Source organism: Martes martes (assembly GCF_963455335.1).
Source record: "Martes martes genome assembly, chromosome: 3".
Classification (NCBI taxonomy): Eukaryota; Metazoa; Chordata; class Mammalia; order Carnivora; family Mustelidae; genus Martes; species Martes martes.
Genome location: NC_137890.1, coordinates 158,862,224 through 158,883,348, shown reverse-complemented (window position 1 = coordinate 158,883,348; position 21,125 = coordinate 158,862,224). Strand labels below are relative to the sequence as shown.

Sequence of the window (21,125 nt, the reverse complement as noted above, 5' to 3'; positions counted from 1 at the left end):
CTCTTACAGCCAGTCCATCCCCTTCTATCTCCATTGTCCCTGACTCGTTCCACCATTATTGCTCACCTAAATTACTGTCACAGGTTCCAAACAGAGTTCTCTGACTTTCGTTGTCCTCCAATCCATTGTTCCTCCTCCAGCCACAGTAATTTCTCTTAAATGCTAAAGTTCTGCCCCTTCTCTGCTAAAACGAATCATGGTGTCCTCCCCCACATTCTCGGATGGAGCCCAATCCCCTTGTCATGGTCTTGGAGGGCCTGCCAAGCTGCCTTCTACTTCAGTCACTGGTCCATACTAGCTCTCCATCACATTCTGCATTACAGTTCTGCTGAGCTTCCCTTTGTTCCTCAAACATGGCACCCTCTCTCTCCTATTCCTTCACACATGGTGTCCACGTTCTCTTCCTGGGAGACTCGGTCTTGTGCCCACAGCCCTAACTTACTCATCTTGGTGCCGCTTCCCCTTCGGGTCTCCATTAAAACATTACTTCCCTTGGAACATTTCCTGTATTTCCTTCCAGCCCCCAGTCTTGTGTGGGGGGGTCCCTCTTCAACCACTAAACCACCCCAGTAAGAGCCCAGTCATATGTGCGGTCATAATGTCTACACTGTCTCTCTTACCCACTACCCCACAAGATCCATGAGCCAGAGTCCCACCGGTCTTGTTCACTCCTAGATCCCTTTTCATTAGCACAGTAACTGCCACAAAGTAGGTAATCAATAAATAGTATGAGGATGATTAAGTCTTTCATTAAATACATTATTTCATATTCACATGATGGAATAAAATGCAACCATTAATAACAATGCTTTGGGAAAATAATGATACAGGAGAACATTTGGAACACATTGTTCAGTTTAAGAAGCTCATTACAAAAGAGAATGCACAGTAAGATCCAATTTTAGTTTTCTAAAATACACATTAAAGAAAGAGACTTCAGGGGCACCTGGGTGGCTCAGTCAGTTAAGCATCTGCCTTCAGCTCGGTCATGATTGCTGGGTCCTGTGACTGAGCCCCACATCAGGCTCTCTGCTCAGAGGGGAGTCTGCTTCTCCCTGCCCCTCTGTCCCTATACCTGCTCTCTCTCTCTAATAAATAAAAATCTTTTTAAAAATTAAATTAAAAAGAGACTTCAAAGATTTGCCTAAAATTCAAAGTTTTCTCTCTTGGTGGATGCAATTACAGGTGGTTTTTTTTTTTCCCCTTGAGCTCATTGAGCATAGGTTTCTCTGATTGTGAAGGTAAAATGATAAAATTATTTAAAGTGTTATTTAAAGTCCTAGACTGTAACACAGCAGAGCGTAATGGTCAAGTGCAGTGAGAGGGGACAGTGGTGAGATCAGTCCACGTGCACGCCCTGGTGTACTGGGACCAGGCGCATCACTAAGTGTAGACTATTTGGAAATCGAAAGCAAGGAAGGGACAAAGTTCTTCATGTGAATTACAACTAAATATAACTGGGTCAGTTAGAAAGTAGAGCAGTGGGAAATGTTTCAAGAAGGGGAAGCCTAAGCATCTACCTTTGGTGGCCATTTATCAGTATGACATCAGATCGCAGAGAGGAGAACTCCGTTGGAAAAACTAGTCAAAGAAAAGTTTATTTAACCAAAAATAGAATATGATAAAGTCATTAACCGACATTCTTCTACATTCACAGCTGCGTGTGTGGTCAGCTCTCTTAGGCCGGTCTCTGTCCATCCCACTTCAAATGTTCACAGGACTCAGAGCCCAGGTCTGAACTGTTCAAAGTAAGAGCCAGGATCACATCACATGGTGCTCTGGTCCAAGTCAGACAAAAATGTCCTTCCAGCCTCCTCCAGCTGTCTAAAACGGGGACTATATACATATAAACATATACATATATGGAGATAAATTCTGCTGCAGGGAGACAGAAAGAATTGTACTTACTTTAAGGATATTTGTATTTCTATTATCAATAATCTTTGTTGCTCCTAAGGACCATGATATGGGTATTCTGCTTCCAACATGGCAAAGTAAGCTTTTTTAACAGATTATCCAACAAATACCAACTGTGAACTCCAGACCAAATAACCCTTCAACTATGTGGCTCTGGAAAGTGAGCAAAAGCAGACAGGTTTTGGAGGAAGGTCAAAACGTAGAGGCAGCAGCCAGCGCTCTCTCTGCCCACAGGGACCCCAGGGAGGAGCCTGGCACAGAAGAAGAGAACCAGAGAAGGGATCCCCAAGTAAGGTATATGAAATCTGCCCAAGTCTCCTATGACCCCTAAACCACGCTGAATAGGATACGGGATGGGATCTGATCTCCCCCTCACTGCTGGAGCCTAACCAACGAGAGTCACCTAGTTATATTAGCGAACATTGGTTCATTCATCTTGGCTCCGGTTTCCTCCCATATGAAACAACAGTGTTGCAACAGTTTTGAGATATTCACTCCCTCAGACATTCAGCAAAAGGCCCATAGGTATGTAAGTGCCAGGCATGCTAAGGAATACAAAGGAAAATTTATTAACACTGCCCTCAACAAGCCTGGAATCCTATGAAGGAGAGCAGACATGCACCCAACTAGCTAGCTGTCACACGAAGTTGAACTTGACCAGAGGAGGAGTTCAGTACAGCAGAGAGAACATGAACTCCAGAATCAGACAAACTTGGCTTATCTCCTGGGTCCATCGGGATCCTCTTTGTACAGCTGTTGTGGGCACTAAGCAACCACACTTATATGAATCACTTAGTCCACTGTTCTGAGTACTGTATACCAACTTAATCCTTACAACAACCTCATTAAGTTGGCACTAATACTGTCTTCATTCTACAGATGCAGAACACGTGGCATAGAGAATTTAGGGTTGTCTGCCAAGGTCACCAAGTAATATGTGATCAGACACAGATTCCAATTCAAGCAGCAAAGTCTACCCACCTCTCAGCCGCTAACTGCCAACTTATCTTAAATAATAACTTTTCATGTGCTAAACACAAAATAGGCACTCAACCAACAGCAGTTATCTTCATTGTTACAGTTACCGCTGAGGCTGTGGTGATTTGTGAAGCCCCAAGAGGGCTAAGGGATAAAGATAATGAAATTCAGGACATGATACCTGAATGTTCAAAGTCAAAAGGTTTTAAGAACACTAACTAATTTTCATGGGTAGATCCGGAGACACGCCTTAAGAAATCAGAATTCCTATTTACATATAAGCTATCCCTTACCTCTTCTTAAAAAGAAAAGCAGTAAGCTACCATGATTTAGGTCTTCCTACATTTGTCACAATGTAACTTCCAGCTGTCACCTGCCAACACTGACCTGGGCATCAGAATGGTTCCCCAAGGTAAAATAGAGCTAAAAATGACAGGACCCTGGTCACACACCAAAATGACTGCCTTGTCCCACTGCTCATTTGAGAAGCAGCGGACAAAATTCTTTGCAGTATTTTTATTTAAACAATCTCAGAGAGATAGCAATAAAATGTTTCGATCTTTAAAAATAACAAATAAAAAATAATAATAAAAATAACAAATAATCTCAGAGAAACTGTGCTATGTGGGGGTAAAAAAAAAAAAAAGAAAGAGAAAAAGATGAGAAATATGAACTCCACTGAAAATCAAAAGTTAATCCGCAGGGGTGCCTGGGTGGCTCAGTGGGTTAAAGCCTCTGCCTTCGGCTCAGGTCATGATCCCAGGGTCCTGGGATCGAGCCCCGCATCGGGCTCTCTGCTCAGCAGGGAGCCTGCTTCCTCCCCTCTCTCTCTCTGCCTGCCTCTCTGCCTACTTGTGATCTATGTCTGTCAAATAAAGAAATAAAATCTTTATTAAAAAAAAAAAAAAAAAAGTTAATCCGCATGCACCAAACACAGAAATTAAGTTTTACTCACACTTGATAAATCTGAAAACCTGCTTTGTTTCCAAAAGGTAAAACCATGGGATCCTTGGGAATCCAAGGATCTCAGCTGCTACAATTCTTAAATGAGGTGGTGATTTAGGGATGATGCCAAATTTTAAAAGAATAAGAACAGTGTTTTACTCAGGCCTGCTAATTTTATGAGGACGGGCTGCACATTTCTTATGGAAATACATGTAGTTTAATAAGGTCCTCAGAGAGTGTTTTCCCCAAAGTTCTACATATCAGGATACTGGGGAAAAACAACCAAATCCCAGGACTGTGTAACTCCTAAATCCTTCCTGGGTAACATGCCCAGTTTCTGAACAATACACATTATCTCGGAGATAATTTTTATGACATGTGTGGCTATTGCCTGTAAATCCCTTTAAGATGAAAAGCATTACCACTGACATTTGAGTTGGACAAAAGGATTTATATGGCTTGATTACTCAAGGCTATAAAATGTAGAAAAACAAAAATAATTTGGATAAACCCTTGGAGCTTGTTGTAGGGATTTAACCTACGGGACCTGTGGGCCAACATGAAGTTTTAGGGAGTCGTTTAGAGGTTATGAAACTTTTCTTCGCAAACAGTACTTGAAACAACGAGCTGGATTTATTGACTCGGCAAGGGGCTCTTAAACAGATAGATTTGAATCAAAGGCTTTTTGGAATAGGGTCCCTTAAAGGTAAAAGTCAATCCTTATCATTTTGCAACAAGAAAACAAGGCTGGAAGAGATAAAATTTATGACTCACCCAAAGTGATACAACTAAAGCCCCCACCAGCATCGTCATTATCATCACTGCTAATATTATTCCGTATTTAGTATTTCCCAAGCACAGAGCTAGGGCCTTTTCTGTTCTTCACACTAACTTATAAAGGATGTCCTAACATCATCTTCATTTTCTAAGTGAGAAAAATGAGCCTCTGAGAAGCAAAGAGCTGTGAGGGGGGTAGGTCCAGAATTCAAACACAAGCCATGTGACCCTAGTACTCCACATTTGTGACCAGCCCACCCCCCGCCTCCTCACCGGCCGACTCAGGTGTCCAGACCTCCGGGTCAGAGAAAGGCTCCAACCGTCCATGGCTCCAGAGTTTTCCAGGTTATAAGATCTGCATGTCGGACAGTGGAACCCAGGGTGGTGTTCTAACAGTTCAAGGACTGAAGGAAGCAGATTCCTCCCTCCTTGTTTGCAATAATCGCACTCAGGACTATGGTACAAAGAGCTGTTAAGACAAATTCTGTCTGTAATCCCATCAGAAAGCATCACACCAGAAAATACCTTTAATGTTTGTAAAGTATATCAGATAAAATAATATCTTCTCAAAACAGCACCTGAAGCACCATATTCTCACTCCGGTCTCTAGTTGAGCACACCCAGGGAAATGCCAGAAAAGTGATCAGATTCGATGCAATGTGACCCAAGGCCCTGCACCGTGCAAAGCGTCACACTTCTGGAACCCACAAATGGACTTTCCCGCTGAATGTTCTCATCTCTGTTAAGTTCTTTGTTATTCCCTATCAGTCTGTGGGGTATCCTGCCTCAAACCCTGAGGCATAAAGAAAATAAAAATCGAGATGCTGAAGCAAAGAAGATGGCCAGATATGTATTTAAATATATTCATCTATTTAAATTTACACATTTAAATATCAATAGGCAGCAATGGTAAGTATATATAATTAGACATCTTCAGAATTATAATGCATTTAGTCTAAAATTTAAGGATCTCAGAGTCCTAAACTAAACATAAAGACAATATCAGCACACAGAGTAAATAACGTAGGCAAAAAATCAGCTTCTAATTACTTCTCTGTGCTGTTGTCATTCAATAAGGTACAGATAAGGAAACACTCGTGACATTTTTACTTTTGTATCTTAGCACCTCCACCTACAAAGTCCCTATAATCTGAAATGGCACTTTACAGATGGGGACCCAGTGACAGTTAAGTAGAAATTCAGAGGAAAGACAGAACCTGTTGATGAAGGATAAAACTCTCAGTGTGGGAAGAAAGCACACACCTTCCAGAAGGAACGCTTAAATGATCATCACTGCACACAGCGTCCCGAGGGCCTGACTTTGAACTTTCCGAAAGAGGTTAAAAAGAAGGCGAAGAGTCAAAGAGACAGATACCCAGGAGGGACTCCAACCTCGGAGGACTCGGTCCAGAGATTGCAGGGAGAAGGATCCTTGAAGGAAACGGAACGCGGATGAAAAGGATGGAAAAGAGCCAACACATGAGCACACAGAGTTGAAAGAACTATCCAGAGGGAAAACCCAGTTTTAACAGCTTTCTGGACTGGAAGGAAACTGCTGTAAAAGGATCTCGCTGGACTTACAAAAAGGAAATTTAATATATATATATAATTTAAATATGTATATATGAAAAAAATCTTTTTCTAGCTTTTCCCAGACTTAAGAATTTTTAGCAGGGTCATTTAGAAGTTTTAGAACCCAACAGACTTTTCAATTTTTTATTCATGACTCTGGTTACAAAGATCATCTTTAAAAATACACAGGATGGTGGGGGGGGGGGGTGGCGGGACCTGGGTGGTTCAGTTGGTGAAGCGTCTGCCTTCCGCTCAGGTCATGATCTCAGGGTCCTGGGATCCAGTCCCACATCGGGCTCCCTGCTCAGTGGGGAGTCTTCTTAACCCTCACTCTCTGCCCCTCTTGCTCATGCTCTCTCTCTCTTAAATAAATAAAATCTTTAAAAATAAATAAACAGGATGGAACTTATTTTAAAGGATGTATTTAGAGACAGTATAGGACAGCGGATAAGAAGGCCAGCGCCAAGTTGCCTGGGTTTAAATTTCTAGCTATGTGATCGTAGGCTGGCTACTTAATCTCTTGTGCCTCCGTTTCCCAATCTGTTAAATGGAAATATTAACAGCATCTGCTTCATCGGATTGCTATGAAGGTCAGATGAGCTGGGAGACATTGAGAGTGATATCTAAGTGCTGACTTCTACAATTAGTTTAATACATTTTTATGAATCTCTTACTAACATAAAATATGGAGCTAAATGCTCCATGGGTAGGGTATTTCCCACCCTCACAAGATAACATGGGGAAGCAGGGCAGACGGAATTCATGCAAATGAAGAAGTAGATGAAGAAGGGGCACACAGCATACAAATATTAGGAAATCATTACTAGTTTTCTTAGGTGTGATCATTTTCCAGATGCTCAGTAAGATATGAAGGAGAAGGTCCTGATCCTCAGAAAACACAAACTGATTTATTTGGGGATGAAGAGGCATGATGTCTGTCATTTACTTTCAAATTGCTTTGCAAAGACCCAGACCATATACGTAAACGCATACATACAAAGCAGACATGAAAAAATGTTAATCACTGGAGATAAAAAGGAAAGAAAGAAAGAGAAGAAGGCAGCAAGTGTCCAGTGCTGGCTCAGAATCCAGAACATTCTGTGCACTTGAGACACTTTCCAAACTTGTCTTCACAATGTGGCTGATATGAGAAGGATCCCGGAGACATAGGCTTTTTAAAGTAAAATGCTCTATAAACATTCTTTTCTACAATCAGCACCCAAAGAGCAAGCCAGTGGGAGGGGCTGCTTTAGAAATGCCAGCCCAGCCTCCGCTCCCACTAAGAGGCTCTGAAACACGGCAATGAATCCCTCAGAACTATAATTAAAGCCCCCATTTTCCTGGTCCGTCTTCAGGGAAGGTAAACCTCTGAACAAAAGTCTTCATGCAAAGACTGCTGGGAAATCCGTCTCCACCCTTTTAATTCCAGATCATCACTTTTCCTCTAGGCCTTATCTAGATGCCATGGAGGAGCTGACAGGCCACCGGATAAAAAAGAAGGTTCCCTAGACCATCCCCCAGATGCCCAGCTTTCAACTGACATCTGTGGGCTAATGTGTCTGTTTGGACTTGGCCCAGACTTCTGCCCCAACCTTCAGACTCACATAGAACTGCCCAGGTGACATCTCTGCTTGGATGCCACAAAGGCCCCTCAAACTCAACACATCCAAAATACAACGCCCCTCTTCTGCATTTCCTTTTCTCCACGAATGCCACAACCAACCGTAGATTGAGATGGCACAAACATGCCCTCTTTTCCCCTGACCCCCATAACCCACCCAACTCAGGCGCCCCTCATTTGACCTCTCAAGTTATACCCTTCCCTTTCCACCAGTCCATATCTATTCCCTGGACTTCTGCAACAACCCCCAAGCTTCTCTCCTTATCCCCACTCTTGTCCTCCTCCAATCTACATCTATCCACGGTTTAACAGTAATCGTTACTAGGAAAATGATCATGACGAAGCAGCTAACGTGGAATAAGCCATAGCTAGGCACTGTGCCAAGGCCCTTACCTGCCTCATCTCCTTAATCCTCATTGTCCCTCTTAAGTGGACAGCATCCTCAATGCACAGACCAGGAAACTGAGACAGACAGGCATGAGCTCACTCAGCCACAAGAGGGGGCTGGTGAGTAAGTGGCTGAGCCAGACTCCAAACCGAAGCTCCTGGCTCTCCCTCAGGATGAAAATGAAATGCTCCGCCCAGGCCCACAGAGCCCCCTGAAGCCCTACACACTCCAGCCTCTGATCACCCACTTTCTTCCTCTTTCTCTTCCCTCATCAGTGATGCCATCAACTCTGCCCTCCTCTTCCCTATCCTCACTCAGGGTCTCCCCATGTGGGCAGTACTCCCAGCTCCCCAAGGCTGACCAGCTTCCTTTTGTACCTCTTCAAGGCCCCAGTCCTGCTGTCATTACGTACTTATCTGCGCAGCACACGCAGCACCCTGATGTCCCAGCACCCAGCACCGTGCCTGGTGCACAGGAAGTGTTCAGCCACCTTTACCCACTAGAAAAATGGAGCAAAAGTAAAATTCCTGGGTCCTACCTTCACGGGCCATCCCTTATTACAGATGTAATTTTTTTTTTAATTCTCAGATTTTTAAATTTTTTTAATTATTTGTTTTATTTGTTTTAGAAAGGAAGAAAGAAACAGAGGAGGAGGGAGAGAGAGAATCTCAAGCATGCTCTGGGCTGAGCGTGGAGCATGACACAGGGCTCCATCCCACAACCCTGAGATCATGACCTGAGCCCAGTTAAAGAGTCAGACACTTAATTAAGCCATCCAGGCACCCTACTGATTTTTCTAAGTTATTACCTTTAGGAGCCTCTGCAGCTTCATTTTAACTTTCTGGTGGCAATCAAAACAATTAAAAATAAGCAATTTGGACTTTTCAAAACTCTTTAAAAATCCTATTTGTACGCAGCATGGCCTATTAAGTCTGCAGGATCACCATAGCCCACGTTTAGGAGGATCAGGGAGGAGGGTTAATGATTTGCCATGGTAGATCAGCTAGTGACTCTGAAGCCCGTCCTTGACCATAAGCACAGCCCACAACCACCTAGGTAGCAACTGATGTACCCAGGGCATAATGACACTGTGAAAATCTGCAACGCCCTCTATCTGCAAGTGACATGGTGCTGCTTGCTCAGCCCTTGACTTCCAACATTTCCAAGTGTTCTCATTTGCTTCAGAGACTCAAGGGGAGGGTCAAAGGCCAGGCTCATCAAACACACAGAACTCCATTGTCATGGTAACCCTAGGCTGGCCATAGCCTCCAGCTCCTACCCCTACGCAGGTGAGCAGAACCTGGGGACAGGATTCACTTCTTTAGTTCGTATCTTCAAAACATTGAAGAGTAGAAGGGGCTACAGATCGCAGGTGCCACTCCTGGCCACCCTGAGCCCTCAGGTCACCTGGGAGGTCAGTCCCTTTCAGCAACAGCCCACTGGCCCCCCTGCAGCCTCTCAGCTGGGGGCAGTAGAAGCTAATGTGGCCGACAGAGATTTTCCTGATGCTCAGACTCTGCACTTAATCTCTGTACTTCATGTAGTTGTCAACGCCCCTTCTGTGGATCAGGAGCTCACATGCTGTTTTAGGGGAAAAAATTCTCTAATAGTAGGTTATTCTTACAGCATTAAAGTTTAAGGTAATCATTTCCATAACATCCCCCCACACAGAAATGAGAACTTCTCCAAGTCCAAAGTCATTCCTTGCAGCTGGATAGCTATGATTATCTGTCTGCTCCTTCAGATCAAACCACTCTCAAAGTAAAACTTGGTTAAGGTAAAAGTAGCTCAAAAGATGGGGCTTTCCAGCTAAAATGAAGTTTCTAAGATGGTATGAAGTTGATTTACAAATAAAAGCAGGTGAATTTTATGTTGAAATATTTTTTATGTGGGACACTTGGGTGGCTCAGTCGGTTAAGCGTCTGCCTTTGGCTCAGGTCATGATCTCAGGGTCCTGGGATCGAGTCCTTCATTGGGCTCCCTGCTCAGTGGGGAGCCCGCTTCTCCTCTCCATCTGCTTGCTCCCCCTGGCTTCTGTGCTCTCTCTCTCTGACAAATAAATAAATAAAGGTTTAAAAAAAAAAAGAAATATTTTTTATGTGAACTGGTATCAAAAATAAGTAAAATTTTGAAAATTTTAACATGTGAAATTTAGGAAAAAACATATTTATTCATTGTATTGCATTTATTATTTTTCAATGTATAAATAAAAATCACAGAAATTCCTGGATTATGTCTAATATTCAAACATTTTGTAAATAAAATAAGAAGTTCTCTTGTATGGATTTTTCCAGAAATTTAAAGCTGACCAAATTTGTTTATGATTTAAAATGAAAACAAAAGGGACTCCTAGGCAATAATATTTACCTTCTGGACACTGGCAGGTGAATCCACTGAGATTAGAAACACACGTTGCTCCATTTCTGCATGGGTCTAGGATACAATAATCAATCTTGGATTGGCAAAGCTCTCCAGTATAACCTGAGTAAAACAAGAGAGACATTTTATAAAATGTGTTGTTTCAAAACCACAGTGAATTGCCCCAGGAATTGATGGAGTCCACTGGTAACCACCCACCAAAAGCACAGTTTTGAGCTAAAGAACCCCCTGGCCACTCCTTGATCTACTCTGGTTTTGCAACAAGAAACAGCCATCACAGTTAGAATTGCAGTTCAAAAATAATTTCTTTTACAAAAGTCTTTATTGCAAAGACTTTTCTTTAGCATTAGCTCTGCATTTTATTTTGAAATACTAATCAGAACCTTCAGAAATGGAGGGGTCCCAGGTTCTTTCTGACACAGGGCAAAACAGAATCTGCAATGTTTTGCTTGACCTAGCCAAGGTGGCCACTTTCCTTAGGTCATCCCAATGCCTATTTTTTAGGTTTAAAAATGGGTATTTTGGGGCGCCTGGGTGGCTCAGTGGGTTAAGCCTCTGCCTTCGGCTCAGGTCATGATCTCAGGGTCCTGGGATCGAGCCCCGCATCGGGCTCTCTGCTCAGCAGGGAGCCTGCTTCCTCCTCTCTCTCTCTGCCTGCCTCTCTGTCTACTTGTGATCCCTCTCTCTGTCAAATAAAAAAAATTTAAAAAAAAAAAAAATGGGTATTTTTTCTAGCATATTTTCCTAGCATTAGGAAAAATGCTAGGTGTTAAAATTTTGTTAACGTACATTTTACAGCTGGAAGAACACTTCTGTGTTAATGCCATGCCCTATCCCCTCATTTTAAAGATAAAGAGATTGTCAGTCTGATAGAACAAATCAATAAGAGTAGAGACAAGAGCCACATGGTCCTCTCAACTGATGCAGAAAAAGCATTTGACAAGATATAGCATCCATTCCTGATTAAAATGCTCTAAAGTATAGGGATAGAGGGAACATTCCTCAACTTCATAAAATAAATCTATGTATGTATCTATCTATCTGTCTAAAAACCCACAGTGAATATCAGTCTCAATGGGGAAAAGCTGACAGCCTTCCCTTTGAGATCAGGAACACGACAGGGGGATGCCCACTCTCGCCACCCTTGTTCATCATAGTACTAGAAGTCCTAGCAACAAAAGACAACAAAAAGAAATAAAAGGTATGCAAATTGGCAAAGAAGAAGCCAAACTCTTTCTCTTCGCAGATGACATGATACTTGATATGGAAAACCCAAAAAACTCCACCCCCAAACTACTTGAATTCATACAGCAATTCAGTAATGGGGCAGGATACAAAGTCAATGTACAGAAATCAGCTGCTTTCTTATACACTAATAATGAAAATATAGAAAGGGAAATTAGAGAATTGATTCCATTGACTATAGCACCAAGAACCATAAGATACCTGGGAATAAAGCTAACTAAAGAGGTAAAGGGTCTGTACTTTCACAAGAACACTTGTGAAAGAAATTGAAGAAAACACAAAACGATGGAAAAGCATTCCACGCTCATGGATCAGAAGAATAAACATTATTAAAATGTCTATACTGCCCAGAGCAATCCATACTTTCAATGCCATCCCAATCAAAATTCCACCAGCATTTTTCAAAGTGCTGGGACAAACAATCCTAAAATTTGTATGAAACTAGAAGAGACCTTGAATTGCTAAGGAAATGTTGAAAAACAAAACTGGGGCCATCACGTCGCCTGATTTCAAGCTTTACTACAAAGCTGTGATCACCAAGACAGCATGGTACTGGCACAAAAACAGAAACATAGACCAATGGAACAGAATAGAGAGCCCAGACATGGACCTGCAACTCTATGATCAAATAATCTTCGACAAAGCAGGATAAAATATACGGTAGAAAAAAGACAGTCTCTTCAATAAATGGTGCTGGGAAAATTGGACAGCTATGTAGAGAAGAATGAAACTTGACCATTCTCTTACACCATACACAAAAATAAACTCAGAATGGATGAAAGACCTCAACATGAGGCAGGAATCTATCAAAATCCTAGAGAAGAACATAGGCAGTAACCTCCTCAACATCAGCAACAGCAACTTCTTTCAAGACACGTCTCCAAAGGCAAAGGAAACAAAAGCGAAAATGAACTTTTGGGACTTCATCAAGATCAAAACTTCTGCACAGCAAAGGAAATAGTCAACAAAACAAAGAGGCAAACCACAGAATGGGAGAAAATATTCTCAAATGACACTACAGACAAAGGGCTGATATCCAAGATCTATAAAGAACTCCTCAAACTCAACACTCAAAAAACAGATAATCATGTCAAGAAATGGGCAGAAGACATGAACAGACATTTCTCCCAAGCAGACATACAAATGGCTAACAGACACATGAAAAAATCTTCATCATCATGAGCCATTAGAGAGAGTCAAATCAAAACCACATTGAGATACCACCTTACACCAGTTAGAATGGCCAAAATCAACAAGACAGTAAACAACAAGTGTTGAAGAGGATGTGGAGAAAGGGAAACCCTCTTACACAGTTGGTGGGAATGCAAGTTGGTGCAGCCAATTTGGAAAACAGTGTGGAGATTCCTTAAGAAATTAAAAATACAGCTTCCCTATGACCCTGCGATTGCACTCCTCAGTATTTACCCCAAAGATACAGATATAGTGAAAAGAAGGGCCATCTGTACCCCAGTGTTCATAGCAGCAATGGCCACAGTTGCCAAACTGTGGAAAGAACCAAGATGCCCTTCAACTGATGAATGGATAAAGAAGATATGCTATGGAGTATTATGCCTCCATCAGAAAGGATGAATACCCAACTTTTGTATCAATATGGATGGGACCGGAAGAGATTATGATGAGTGAAATAAGTCAAGCAGAGAAAGTCAATTATCATATGGTTTCACTTACTTGTGGAGCATAAGGAATAACATGGAAGACATTGGGAGATGGAGAGGAGAAGTGAATTGGGGGAAATCAGAGAGGGAGACAGACCATGAGAGACTGTGGACTCTGAGAAACAAACTGAGGGTTTGCGGGGGAGGGGAGTGGAGGGTTGGGTGAGCCTGGTGGTGGGTATTAAGGAGAGCATGGATTGCATGGAGCACTGGGTGTGACGCATAAGCAATGAATCTTGGAACACTGAAAAAAAATAAAATAACAAAGATAAAGAGATTGAGGCACTTAAAATGTTAAGCACATTAATTCTTAATTTTATTTGAATCACATCAAATTCACTAAATTCTCTGTGAAGCAGGACTCCAGTGGTGATTTCATTGGATAGGAACATAACCACACATGTGTGGTGAGGAAATAAGGACTTCCATTGATCAGAACACAATCAAAAAGCTTTTAAAAAAATTCTGAATTCTTTATTAACTTTGAAAACAAAGCCCTCCAGAGAGGCAAGTCTGAAAGAATAATATGCCAATATGTTTCTCTGAAAGTGGAAAATGGTTATGCAGGAAAACCTGGAAAATATAAGATGTCAAATGCAAAGAGGAGTTGCCCTTAGTTCTGCTATTTGAGTGACAGAACTCTTAGTAATTTGGAGATAATTCTTACGAGAAATTTTTATGCACAAGTATTTTCTACACAATTGTAACATTTTATACCTTCCTAGGATGTAGATTAAGTACATAAAAACTCATCTCTCTGAATTATTAGTTTTCAAAGACTGTCATTAGCACTTCAATCTGAGATTTGCTAAAATAAATCAATGATATTAGAAGAGAGACGATTTGCTGGAGCTTCAATTACCTGCCAAACTAGAATGAACTACAGATTGTCAATGTGGAAGCATTTATTTGCAACCCAACTCTTCCTTCCATGCTTTAAAACAGTCCAGGAAATTCTAGCTAATTAGTGAGTATGATAAGATGAGTAAAATATTTGTATAAACTAAAAATCCAAACACCAGGACCAAAAGCTACTTCAAAATTGCAGAACAGGGGCTCCTGGGTGGTTTAGTGGGTTAAAGCCTCCGCCTTTGGCTCAGGTCATGATACCAAGGTTCCGGGATTGAGCCCCACATCGGGCTCTCTGCTCAGCAGGGAGCCTGCTTCCTCCTCTCTCCCTGCCTGCCCCTCTGCCTACTTGTGATGTCTGTCTGTCAAATAAATAAATAAACTCTTAAAAAAAAAATTGCAGAACAGAGGGGCACCTGAGTGGCTCAGCCGGTTGACCATCTGACTTGATTTCAGCTCAGGTCATGATATCAGAGATCAAGCCCTACATCAGGCTCCATGCCCCGCAGGGAGTCTGCTCGAGATTGTCTCTCCCTCTCTCTGCCTCTCCCCGAGTCTGGCTCTCTAAAATAAATAAATAAATCTTTTTTTTTAATTGCAGGATAGAATATCTTAATAGGATTATATTATGTTAATATGTCCTCAGACGGCAGCTCTAAAGTCAGAATGAGGGAGAGCAAACTGTTTTTCAGAGTGCTACAGGGTGCTTGGGTAGTTTAGTCCATTAAGCATCTGCCTTTTCAGCTCAGGTCATGATCCCAGGGTCCTCAGATCAAGTCCCACACTGGGCTTCCTGCTCCGTGGGGAGCCTGCCTCTCCCTCTGTCCCTCCTCCCACTTGTTCTCTCAATCTCTCTCTGTCAAATAAATAAGTAAAATCTTTTAAAGAAAGGAGTGCTACCAATAACTTTTTGACTAAATATAGTAGCTCGTATTTATAACAGAACACTTCTTTTTTTTTTTTCTATACATTAACTCCTCTTCACTGCAAACTCTGAGATCAGTATCATAATCACATCCATTTTACAAATGAGGAAACTGAGGACTAGAAAGTTTAAGTAATTTTCACAAAGCCACACAAGCAGTCAAACTCCTGAGCCCAAACACTTCAATGGATCATCATGCCTGAGGCAACATGCATCACGTCCTCAACAAACATGTATTTAACATGAAGGGGAAATAACAGAAAAAGTCAATATAGACAGAAACAGAGACAAATGTAAAGTAAACACCACAGTTATTCTTGGGTTTACCATGTATTTTGTGTGTGTGTGTGTGTGTGTGTGTGTGTGAACAATTACAAATGATGGCTTCCTAGAGGCAGGTGTGCTCATAAGACAGAGTCACAAATCCTGCCCTCACAAAAAATTAAAACTGTGACCACAGAATCACACAAAGGCATGAAAAATAGCCAGAAGCCAAATTAGGTATCATCTGTAAGGGGTGTATGTGTCTCTACCGGACAGAGGAACATGACCAGAATTCAGGATTCTGTGAGCTCCCAAGTTCTTGAGAGAAAATATAAACAAATCCCTGTGTTTTGAACTTTTGACTTGGGAATTTTAAACATACTTAAACATAGAAAGACTACTATATAACCCTCACTTATCTACCACCTAACTTCAACAATTATTAACATTCTGTCCATTTAATTTCATCTAGTTCCCTCATATTTTTATACTTTCCCCGTTGGGGCATCTCCAAGCAAATGTCATTTTACCTGTCAAGCCATTAACACGTATGCCTAACTAAAGGAGCTGGTTTTTAGTTTTTCGGTTTTTTGTTTGTTAAAGAACACTTTTAATGGCCTCTTTAATGCTTGGTCCCATTTATAAATTTCATTAAACACTTTAAATGACATTTAGTAATTTCAACAATTTCTTTTTAAGAGCCACTGTTGTCAAATAACACAAAAATCTTCTCATGCATTTAATTCACTATTATCTAATAGAGCTAATAAATTAAAACTATAAGCAAGGTGAACCTTAAGTGCTGTTAAGTGCTCTAATATTTACATATGCAAGTTTAGTAAAATTTCAACCCCAGAGGCCAATCCACACTTACAGTGTGTAGGGTGTTTGGGATTGTCGTAAATGGTTTGGGGGGTCCCACTGGTCCTTAGTGGTGCAGAGTCTAAAATCTTCACTCCCTGAGATGATTCAGTACCGGACAGTTTTGTTAGTCAAATGCCAGCAGTCGGCTCCAACAAGGAACCCAGGTCAGAGACCAGCCACTTTATCATTGCTTTTGGTTCCTGAGCTTTAAGCTTTCTATTAAATATTTTTTTAAATATGGAAAACATGGAAATACAAAGAAAAAGACTGTGTGTAATTAGCTAGACCTTTAACATATGTGTATTTTAATGCCTCTGGGTCCAGTATAACTGGAAATGAAAAGCAACAAAGGAGTGAGGCAGGAACAGGAGAGGGAGGCAAGACCGAGATTACAGGATTACAAGAATCCTCAGCGGTAGGTGACCAGTTGTTCGGCTACAGGCAATAATCAGCCCGTGGGTCTGCTGGGCTGTAAATGAGGACCTCACGCTTGTCCACACCTGACCAGGTATTACTGTTGGCCTCAAGACTGGTGCTAGTTGGAAGGTCCAAGGGTACCATGATTGACTGCATTGATCCTACAAATCAACCGAAGCCAGAGCTGGGAAAGGACAGGCAGAGGACAGGGAACAATGAGCGTCCTATAAATGGTTTAAGGGAACTTTAAACACCACTGAGTCATTTCTTAGACCCTCAGAGAGCAGATATTTACCTACAGTTGTCAGACAAATCCCTCATATTAATCTCTATATAACACTCTGAACTGCATATCTAAGGCATACACAAATGACTTTTCCTGTGTCTATGTTTTTCTTTGATACCACAACTGAGGTGTCAAAACTGAGTGAATGGTAGGAATTTAAATTTTATAAGACCGTTAAGGCTTTGCCTGGGTTCTCTCTTCTCTATGGAGAATTTGCTCTAACACACACACACACACACACACACACACACACACACACAATGGATATTTCAGGACTTAAAGATCGATGTCATAAGTTACCAGGGGGAATGTTGTCAAGGCACGAAGAAAAACCCATGTAAAGGCCCAGAACTATGTGGGAAAGGCATGAATGCCAGTTAGACTTCCCTAAAAGTCCACAACAGAAACAAACCCCCTCAGCTTCCTGAAGGACAAGTTTGTACTTAACTACCAAGGCAAGAATCAGTAACCGTCTTCATTTCTTTCCCAGGAACTAGGGACACGGCTCCTTCTTAGCCAAACCCTGAGCATTCACGGACCCCCTTCCAAATTAGTGTCTCAACTGAGGGAGGCTTCCACGTTGTCTGGTTCCAGGCATCACTGCCCCTCATCAGGACTTAAGCCAGGCTTCCCTCAGTCCTAGTCCTGTTTCCCTCCAACCCATCCTACAATCCACGGGGGAGCAGCCAGAGAGAGCTTTTCAAGCCATAACTTAGATCCTATCACTCTTGTACTTAAAGACCCCCCTGGGTTTACAAAGGCATGGCCCAAAACCAGAACACTTGATTCCAGGGCTTAAAGGCACCACGTGTTCTGGCCCTGCCCCCTGCAGCCCCACCTGCTCTTCCCATCCACCATTGCCCTGCAGCCGCCCGGGGGTCCTTCTGCCCCTCACCTCACCAAGCTCCTTCTCACAGTCTTAGCTGGTGTCTTCATGCTGTGGCCTCAGGACCACACGAAGACAGGAGAGGGATACAGTGCACCAGAGTAGTTGTAGTCCTGCCCTCGAAAGAGAAGTGTGGCACGAACTTGGAACTGTCATGTAATGAAAAGGTCTGGAAGAAAATTAGCAACAAACTGAGCGAGGAGAGGGGGGACCACAGGAGATGCCATGCGCTTTCATCTGCAAAGGCAGGAAGTGAAGGTGGGAGAGGTTACAACTGACCTACCTGAAGGAGCAGACTGTGCACTAAAGTCGTCTCCTGCCCTGGGCAGGGAGACCTGAACTCCAGCTACGCAGGGAGGGAAGTCTGCTACAGACTCAAGGGGGATGACAAATAAAATCAAAACAGGGCTCCCGGGTGGCTCAGCCAGGTAAGCGTCCGCCTTCAGCTCAGGTCCTGATCTCAGGGTCCTGGGATCGAGCCCTGCATCAGACTCCCTGCTCAGTGGGGAGTTTGCTTTTTCCTCTTCCTCTGCCCCTCCCCACCCTGCTCATGTACCCCTCCAAATAAGTAAATAAAATCTTCTATAAATAAATAAATAAATAAATAAATAAATAAAAATAAAAACAGGCTACGTTGTCTCTTGAACCCCGGTGATTGTGTTCTGTGAAATCACCCCCATTTGGAGAGTACAGACTGCCACTTAGTGCCGCTGGAAGCAATAAAGGCAGAGGGTGGCCCCAGAGTGTTCCTCACCAACCTGAGAATTGCCCTGGATGCCCAGGCATGGGGAGACAGCCAACAAACTCGTTACCAGAAACAACCTCGGTCCTCTGAGCGCAAGCTCTAATTCATCTGGGTGAGGAACTGCAATGAGCTGAGGCTCACACAGCTCCGCCCTTCATGGTCTGAATCTTCTAGCCCACAAAGAGGTAGAGCCACACACACAGATGGTGACAATGTCAGAAATCCAGCCCCGGTGTCAGCCCTCAGTGTTTGGTTTGGCTACTCTGCGTGTACGGGTGTGCAGAGAACATGCCATGATTAGGACCCTGGGATACATAAGAGAGGGTGTCAGACTTCTGATTCCAATGACAACAGTCAGCTGAATAACTGATTTTTGATGGGTGAATTTAATTGAAAGATCAGGCTAAGCCAATTAATACATGTTGAGATGTTTCAGGGAGCTTGAGAATCACTATAATTTATGTTTATTTAATTCTTACAAGGGAACAAACATGAAAGATAATTTCAGATAGTCTTCCCTGTGCCTGAAAGCCACTCCAGACCATCAAAAACTGGGAGTCCCAGCATCACCTTGCACTGTATGTTCCCTCCGACGCTACGCCCTTCCATGGCCGCCCCTCCCATCAGTTGGGTCTCTGCCCAGAAATCACCTGCTCAGACCTCAGGACTCAAGTCCTTCTTTCCTCTTCATCTAGTGCTTACTGTAAGGGCCTATTTAGCTAGAGTGACTCCATCTTGGTTAAAAGCCATTTTACTGTTTGTGCAGTAAAACTTAAACTGACCCTGCCCCCCCACCCCCCGCCCCAGAGACACTCACTTAGAAGCAAGTCTGGGAAGCCAGTAAAATATGGTCAGCCAGTTCCTAATAACAGAGCCCAGAATACAAGGACGATTTGGGCCAGGTGGAGACATCCAATCAGTAAGAAGCACACATACTCTCTCCCTAACCACCAAAGAATGTAAACCACGCCGTCTGGGCACCAAACTTGAGCACCAATTCTGACCAGAGTAATAGGTTAGGTCAAACAGCTACTATAGTGTAAATTGTAATTCAATTCGCCACCTGCACGTGGCCTAACATGACTATACAATGTTACAATCTCATTGGCTACCTATATGTGGCCCGGTTTTTGGTCTATGAAAATTAGCCTGTGAGGCTGGGAGGGGTCGCTCTCTTCAGGAGTGGCCCTGGCCCTGGCCGGTCAGTCTGATTTCTAATGCTTGGCATAGATTAAAGCTTTGAATAACTTTAACTTTGTTTACTTCTAATGCTTGGCATAGAATAAAGCTTTAAATAATTTTCTCCTTGTCTCAGTCTCCATCATTTGATAACGGACCCTAACACTTACCTCTGCTTGACATACACTTGTTTACCTCTCCACTAGAAGGTGAACCATGGGAACAGGACTTTGTCCTGGAGTCTCCTGTTGTCCCCCCAGAGTTCCTTCAAGCTCCCGTACATTATATTTATTACCTGAAATGCTTTCCTTGCTTGGCTTCCTTTTGAGAACAAATTCCCTAAGAATTGGGACTTTGTCCTGTTAATCTCTGAATCCCCAACACTTAAACATTTCCTAGCACAAATGAATCAACTTGCTTAAAGCTTTTGACCTCAAATCAACTACACCTTGCAAGTTAATGTTAGCCTCTGCTTGCATGATAATACCAGAACAGCTTGGGCAAAACATGCTGGTTACTTTTTTCCCTAATGCACATTGAAATAAATACAGAGCTATTAAAATAAACATGTATTCTCACAAAAATGTGCTAGCTAAAATCACTTTGTAGGGTAGCTCTATTTCTAACATCTTGAAGAACCCCCATGCTATTTTCCAGGTGGCTGCACCAGCTTACATTCCCACCAACAGAGTAAGAGGGTTCCCCTTTCTCCACATCCTCGCCATCCTCTGTTGTTTCCTGCCTTGTTAATTTTTGCCATTCCAACTGGTATGAGGTGGTATCTTGTTGTGGTTTTGATCTGTATTTCCCTGATGGCTAGTGATGTTGAACATTGTTTCACATGTCTGTTGGCCATTTGTATGTCTTCTTTGGAGAAGTGTCTGTTCATGTCTTCTGCCCATTTCTTGACTGGATTATTTGTTTTTTGGGTGTTGAGTTTGAAAAAGTGCTAAGGAGGGTACGTCTTGTGATTAGCACTGGGTGTTACAGGTAACTAATGAATCGTCGAACACTACATCAAAAACTAATGATGTACAATATGTTGGCTAATGGAACAAAATAAAAAATTTTAAAAATTAAAATAATAAATAAATAAATAAAATCACCTTGTGTTCTACAATGAGTACTTCTGATTTGGGAGATACCACAATGGAACAATGACTCTGCTAAAGTGCCCTTCCCCCCGCCCCACTGTTGGCCAGACTGGGATGG

At 42.4% G+C, this 21,125-nt stretch overlaps 1 protein-coding gene across 2 annotated transcripts in view; it reads right to left on the bottom strand.

Annotated features, from left to right (window-relative positions):
* DNER (delta/notch like EGF repeat containing) overlaps positions 1–21,125 on the bottom strand; it is a 277,810-nt gene that overhangs the window by 76,873 nt on the left and 179,812 nt on the right. For both annotated transcript variants that reach the window (XM_080799207.1, XM_080799206.1), the window contains one exon: positions 10,566–10,679. In XM_080799207.1, coding sequence (XP_080655333.1) covers positions 10,566–10,679 — 114 coding nt within the window. The remainder of the gene's footprint in view (positions 1–10,565; positions 10,680–21,125) is intronic.